The sequence below is a fragment of the Triticum urartu genome, chromosome 3A (assembly GCF_056163025.1).
Source record: "Triticum urartu cultivar PI428250 chromosome 3A, HENAU_Tu73, whole genome shotgun sequence".
Taxonomy (NCBI): Eukaryota; Viridiplantae; Streptophyta; class Magnoliopsida; order Poales; family Poaceae; genus Triticum; species Triticum urartu.
Genome location: NC_141875.1, coordinates 143,009,049 through 143,016,304, shown reverse-complemented (window position 1 = coordinate 143,016,304; position 7,256 = coordinate 143,009,049). Strand labels below are relative to the sequence as shown.

Sequence of the window (7,256 nt, the reverse complement as noted above, 5' to 3'; positions counted from 1 at the left end):
TGTACATCCGAAGCAACTCCGCAGGTCCACAAAGCAACAAAACATGGCATTGATATCGAAAGAAGAAAAATATGTCAGCATCACACGAACAACAATGAAGCATCATGTGGCACTGAAGTTCAGGTAGCAAGAGTAGGACAGCACAGCGTACACATAGACCATGCTACTCTTCTGTGGCGATGTGTTTCTTATTCCCTTCGACATAGCTGAATCATACGTAGGAACATCTTTTATAGGAAAGATACTATTCGATAAATAAGCCACTGAAGAAAATATTTGATCTGTAACCAGAAAACTCATGGATATCATCCAACAAAGGACATGAGAGAGCATTCCATTTTTTGAGGGGGTCCATCATGATGAAGGGTGCAAATTACAGGGACTGTGATCAGAGTGTACAGATATCAAATTGCAGTGGGTACACATGAAGACCATCAATGCAGGGTGCAAGTGTACAATAAATACAGTGAGATTCAACAGGACCACTTTGGCACAAGACAAGTCTGTATCATCCTTGAAGCAACAATTTCTCAACAAACAGTGATTATCAAACCAAATAACACAGAGATGCCACCACACACCAAACTGTTCCACGGCTCAGAATTTCCGAAAACACGAAGTGCTTACTGTTCTCCGCTGGTGAGCATACACCTCCTCCCAAACCTGCAATGGGACATTGCAGTGCTGATGAGGATGTATGCGGAGAAAAACAGACAACTAGGCCTTTATCTGTCGTGTCAGATGTCGACAAAAGTTCAAAAGCATCGATTGAAAACTGAAACACAACACAGGATTGAAAGTTCACAAGCAGACAGACAGAACAAAGGGCGGTGTCTGCTTGACTGATAGATAGTGAAGACACTTATTCATCTTAAAGAGTTATGACATATAAGAAAAATAGGATCTGCTATAGCCGACTGATGAAAGATCATTTTTATTGAGAACTAGTACTCATATTCAGTTATTGATAGATCCCACGGGACATGTAGAGCTATGAGGAATGGGTCATCCTTTGGATCAACAAAATGATACACAGGAAATCCATATAAATGTTGTCTGCCAGGAATTTCTTGCCAATTCAAGGACATTGTTTAACCAGGATAAATTCAAGCATATGTCACGGGCTGGGGTTGGATTGGACCGGAGGTTGTAGTCGTGGGAGGTCGGAGGACGAGGGCGAAACTCTCGTCGGCCTATGGTTGGAGAAAGAGGTGAGGAGGGGGCGCCGAGGCGCAGGTGCACCAGGTGAGAAGATAGATTATTTTCTGGTTGTACTCATTGATCGCATAGGGGTGGCTATAAGTAGCCTATTACAATGACATGACAGATTCCAACTCTAATTGGGTGTTGGCAGGATAACCTTCTTCGGGACTAAACCTTTCCAACTAAGACCCAGACTCTTTAACCTAAATCTAGAAGGACTCTATAATTAAACTGGGACAGAACTAGGGTGGCGCAGGACCCTTGCGCCTATAAGTCTGGCCCCACATGACATCATAGTCAGGCCCGTTGACAAGGGAGGCCAAATTGGCCGACCGCACAGGGCCCCCAAATTTTTGGGGCCCCCAGTCCAGGAAATATTATGTGTATATATATATGAGAAAAAGGGCCCAGTAAACCAACACTCAGGCAGCCCATTCTAGCAGCCAAATACATGCACGCACGCAGCCTCGCAGCCTGCCTGTTGGCTTGCCCTAACTCCCGATCGCATCGCACGCACTTTCCAGTTTATCCCTGGTTTAGCGATCGCTAGATCGAGGAGAGGTCTCTAGAAGCGCAAGGGGCGGCTGCCGGCTGGGCGACGGAAGCCCGCAGGCGAGGGCGGCAGGAGTAGGAGACGTGCGTACGTGGCCGCCGGCCGGCTACGCTCCACGGCGCCGTATTAGGTATTACAGCCGCTATGGGCATCGTCCTTGCCGGCGTAAATCCTTTTATAAGAAGCCCTATTTTATTTTGCGAGTGTAGGATCGTTTATGTTAAACAATTTTTCAGAATGTTACATCAAGATGAAATATGTTTTATGCAAGGTGAGATATTACATAGAATTCGAAATGATTCATATTGTTTTTGTCTGTTTTATAAAACAGAAAGAGTCATGCATAGAAGGAACTATGATTCAGGTGCTGAAAAGCATAGGAAGAAAACCAAACTGTAAGCGGATGCTTGATCCCAAAAGGGTGCTTTTGATAAATGTCCTGAAAGAATCTGATCGCAAAAAGGAGAAGATTAATTATGAAGGTATGATCGAAGATTTCATTTCAAGAAATACTACATGGGTACCTTTTTTTAGTAGAAATGAGGTCAGATTATTTCAGTACCATCTTTACTATTTTATAATTAGTATTCGGTATATTTTCTAAATATTGTATCAAATAACATGTATTTGAAGTTATATAATTAAATGAGAGTATGCTTTACTTACATTAGTTCTTTAGGTATATGATTTTTTTTAAAATAGGGCCCTACTTTGATTCTCGTCCCGGGCCCCTAAATTTCTGGAGACGGCCCTGATCATAGTTCCCTAGTACTCACACAGAAGATTGCTAAGGATCCATACAAATGACAACATAAACCTTTGTACAGAACACTAGTGATTGGTTATACAGGACTCTGCAAAACACTAACAAGTGAACATTACCTGAATGGGATCAAATCAATGTTTTCACATACAGATCGAGATGTTTATTGAAAAGGTCACACCTGCAAATAAAAATATGTTCAGAAAACACTAGAGAATTGAGCAAAACAAAAGTCAATGTAGCCACTAAGCTTGAACATGGTTGTGTAACTTGTGTATTGTCAACAGAATAATGTTTTAGTTCAGATGATCCTACAAAAGACCATTGTTCTTGATGAAGAGCAAGCAAATAAACTAATACTCCCTCCGTCCCGAATTACTTGTCTTGGATTTTTCTAGATAAGGATGTATCCAGACACGTTTTAGTGTTAGATACATCCGTATCTAGACAAATCAAAGACAGGTAATTTGGGACGGAGGTAATAGAACAGTACGCCCTTATGACTGAATGCAAATTCGATTTCTATAATTTATTATCCTCCATGAAATGAATTCTTCACAGGTAGGATGTTGGCATGTTAGGTAGGTCGAGAGGACTAGGCATGAGAAGATCTAAAATGAATTGTTAATATGTATGTTTCACACAATTCCTTATTTAGGTACATCTTATTTGCAACATCTATATGCTTCCCTAAACAACTCATGAATTTAGCTGTCCAGTTTAACCCACTGCTTTAGCGGGACAATTGCTCAATCATGAAATAAAAAGGTATCCTTGTATAAATAAAGTGACAAAAATGATGCCATCTCCATTCAACTTTCAACCATCCTGGTATTAACAACTGCTTCTAGCTAATCATGTAGCATAGTAATTTTCAATTGATAGGCATGACTTACTTGATTGGGCTGCCAGGAGCATACAGAGGATTCTTTACAACATACTCCACATATAGGCTGTAAATATGCTTCAGCGCATCTCTTTGATCACCAGTCCTTGGATGGGTAAGGAGAATAAGCTGTATAAATTGGAAAATTCAGTGAATGTATATCCTTTTGAACAAAGGATTATCACATACATATCTGCGCTTTAAGTACCATGGTAAAGGTGGAAGCTGACAATCATAGTTCAAAATATGCGTAGTGTGGGCTGTGGAACAGGTCTGCATGAAAAAATGTTGCACTGCTGCTTCTACATTTAAGGTCACACTAGTTAATTGTGGCTTCCATTGAAGTGATACAATGGCTGGATTCACATTAGTTTAAAGTCACTGAAAAACAACCTTAGTCTTCTTCATCCAATACAAACACTTAAAGTGTGGTTATCCAGAAAAGACCTTCAATTTTCACAGGATCTAACCAGCCAAAATAAGAGCATGATGATTCTAAGAATGGAAGAAAGCCAGGGAAGATAATAATAACATATCGACAAACCTTTATACCAGACGGGCTCTCCATGTAGTTCAATTTATATGTGTTTGTCTTGAAACTATGAAATGAACATCCCTGACCTGGCAGTAGTGGCGCCCCAAGATTCGCGTGTTCTGTTCTGCATATGTAAAAGGTGCATGAGCCAAGTATGACTCTAGGATGTGAAGTGCTAAACATGGTATCCATCAACAATTCCAGTTATCTAGGTTATACGGTTATAGATATATTTCTTAGGGCCAAAATTTTGGAAAGAGATAATAGAGAAACAGTGTCCGCCTGTCCGGAGATGAAAATACACAATTTCAGAAGCAGGGGAGCAGTATGGCAGTGCTAGTCATTCTACGGCTAGAGTTTTGAAAGGTTTGTCCGTATCATCTCTTCAGATTTCGCCGTTAAGCTACCTCAGATGCGTACACTGACTTTTGTTGGCAAGTAGTATGCCGCATTTCGAATAACCCTGGTGTTTACATTTTCTGGCTCACAGAAGTATGTACGGAAAAATCTTGAAAGGAAGATCAAATGTCTCCCTTTCACCATTTTTGTTCAGTCACGAACAGAGGTTCTTCACTGTCTGCCTCTCTTACCCTTGGCTCCCCCCTCCCATCCCCTGCCCCACTATCTCCTGTTAATTCGTGCAGCAAAATCATGGAATTTCTGTCAACTACTCAAATTGGTCATAGTGGGGGTTGCTCCTACCGAAACAAAGTCGTGGACTAACATCTACTGCCAATAAACTCATTGGATCTCCATTTCAAGAAGCTTCCAGTCCATTATCACTCACCGACAAATTAGTCAAGATTAGCGAACTCAGTAACCTATGACCGAGATGTGTGTGAGGAGAGAGGTAGGAAGAAGCATACGAGGTGGGGTCGATCTTGGCGGTGAAGGAGCGCAGGGAGAAGAGGAGGCCGAACATGAGCTTCTGGTCCTGGTTGCGGGCGAGCGTGCGGAGCGGGCGGTGCCACTCGCGGTACAGCAGGCACACGCCGTTGCGGTTGAAGACGTAGATCACCTGGGCGTTGGAGCCCGTTCCCGTCCCCGGAGGCGCCGCCGGTGCCGGGCTGGACTCCGGCGCGACGGACGTCAGCGACGACCCGCCGAAGAACTGCATCGCGGAAGCAGCGGCCGAGAGCCGGGCGGAGGGGAGCGGCGGTGTGGCGTGGATCTCCGGCCGGGGAGAGGAGACGACAACGGCGCGGAGCGGAGTTGTTGCTGCTGGAGAAGATCGTGGACCGCTATGGCAAGGAGATTATGGGCCAACGTCGACATAAAGCCCACACGAACGCAGTTTGGTTCGAGGCTCGGTTTCCTTTTCAGTTCTTTTTAATGGGCAGAAACTTGATGCTTTTAATCCTACTAGTAAGCTTGCACGTGCAAATGCACGTCTTGACTAATATTACAAACATATGAAAGAGTTATACAAAAAAAATTGATTGAAATAATAATACAAGTATATTAGTGATGATTTTTTAATAAACAATTGGGCACTTACATTTTTTGTTCAAAACCAAAAATGGTCTGAAAATGATTTTTTTTGGTATGTTTATTTATTTTCCGCAAAAATGTCTGAAATTTCCTGGAGTGGCTGGTGTATTAGTGCTGATTTAGAAAAGCATTTATTTTGACACTTCCTTTTTTTGGGGGGGGCAAAATTTAGCTAAAAAGGGGGGCTGAAATAATTTTAGTGAAAAGGACGTTCATAATAAACCCAATGAATCGAGATATCTTGTCAAGCTCATTTCCCCGTAAGCCTGTCGAAGTAATTCTAAGTTTGAAAAAAAGAACTTACATCACATAGGACGAGTAAGAAACATGCTAATCTTTTCCTTGAAAAAATAAACATTTTAATCTTCACCGGCAATAAAAATAGTACTGGTCAAATATTTGAAACCCCCAAAGATCAACAATCAATTGTGTATCATGGTGTGACTGAACTGATCCGGCAAAGCTATAAAAATATATGAAGGCTTTAGAAGATGTTGTGTGCATGATTGTTTGTTATACTTCAACGATGGATATACTCAATTTGAACTCATAAAAAAAGCTTGAAAGCACAAGAACAAAAATTCAGGTAGCCCTTAAAACACTATGTATTCATCATACATTTGTCATGCTTATGGTAATGAATTTCTCTTAAACAAAAAACAACCAAGAGAAAAAATATCATATGTTAATTCATGGAAGTACCTCGAAAATGCCTAATGATGAGCCACTTCCAATTTTCCAATTTTCCAAATGATAATGCCTAATGCCTAAATTTCTCACAACTCAATGTGTAATTTGGTGGCTGAATTAACGTTTTCTATAAAAATAAGGATTGAGGTGTCATGTAAACATAAGAATCATGAACTCTTAGTCATTCCAAATGGTAATTGGATGCAACTTCAAGTCTGCGTCCCAATCCACCTAGGTGAGTGCCATGTTGTGACGACCTCTCAGAAAAATCAATATTGTCCAAACGGCCGAGAATGTTGGCATGTACACTGATTAACCTGCTTAGTACTATCTCTCTTCAGCTTTCAAAAAATAAATCTAGCAATAACTAAAAGTGCTCCCCTTGCTGCATGCATTCTACAGGTAGACACATTTGTTTCACTCCAGTGCTAGGACATCTGGCACCTGGATCCAAGAACAAGAAAATCCCATGAGATTTGAAGCACAGAGCCTTCAAAACCTGACCATCTGTAGAGGCAATAATAATCATCAATGCCTGCTATTGTTTTCATAAGTATAGACTAATGTTTAATTGCATTAAGGTGAAACTTCAAGCTTTTTTGTTATACCAGTGCCTTTGGAACTAAACACATTTGTCCTAAACACCTTAAATCTGTTTTCTGTAATTATCAGTGGTACATAGGCTTATTATAGTCATATTCATACATTTCATTACTTATTTGCTTCTATAAAAGAATGTTTGGACCCCACTAATATCATCAGCAGTTCAGCACTATAATCATGTGCTGCATAGTGTACATAATCTCTAGGGTATGTGGTGTAAGTAAAATGCAAACAGTGGGCCAGGATACATGGATGGTCAAAAATTCCTTCCTTCGTGCGGCGAAATAACCCGTATAAATGGGGAACGATCCATAGACGTTGTTGGAACTTCATCTGGATTATTCTTCCTCATCTGGTTGTGAAAGCACAAGTGTTAAAGAACTTGCAACGGATGAAAAGAGATGAATAAGCATGTGCAATGATCAGACATTGGAACAATATGTACATTGAGACTTCAGAATTCGGAGTAAGAAGCATTTCTCAGATGAAGGAGCGTCACCATCGATAGATAAAAATTTAATTTCCATGTATC

At 41.0% G+C, this 7,256-nt stretch overlaps 1 protein-coding gene across 1 annotated transcript; it reads right to left on the bottom strand.

Moving 5' to 3' along the window:
* Positions 1 to 305: 305 nt before the first annotated feature.
* On the bottom strand, positions 306 to 5,200 carry LOC125543327 (SNARE-like superfamily protein). Its single transcript, XM_048706638.2, has 5 exons — positions 4,807 to 5,200; positions 3,950 to 4,064; positions 3,416 to 3,534; positions 2,639 to 2,700; positions 306 to 663 (listed from the first exon to the last, which is right to left on the bottom strand). The coding sequence occupies exons 1-4, from the start codon at positions 5,055 to 5,057 to the stop codon at positions 2,649 to 2,651; spliced, it is 537 nt and encodes a 178-aa protein (XP_048562595.1). The 5' UTR covers positions 5,058 to 5,200; the 3' UTR covers positions 306 to 663; positions 2,639 to 2,648.
* Between the last annotated feature and the right edge of the window lie 2,056 nt (positions 5,201 to 7,256).

What these genes read in the sequence shown, in the direction of transcription:
- LOC125543327 (XM_048706638.2), bottom strand. Translation starts at nt 5,057, where the DNA reads ATGCAGTTCTTCGGCGGGTCGTCGCTGACGTCCGTCGCGCCGGAGTCC. An exon ending in GCCAAGATCGACCCCACCTC is followed by an intron (nt 4,065 to 4,806) that starts GTATGCTTCTTC and finishes TTACATATGCAG; the next exon opens with AACAGAACACGCGAATCTTG. An exon ending in GCTCCTGGCAGCCCAATCAA is followed by an intron (nt 2,701 to 3,415) that starts GTAAGTCATGCC and finishes TTTTATTTGCAG; the next exon opens with GTGTGACCTTTTCAATAAAC.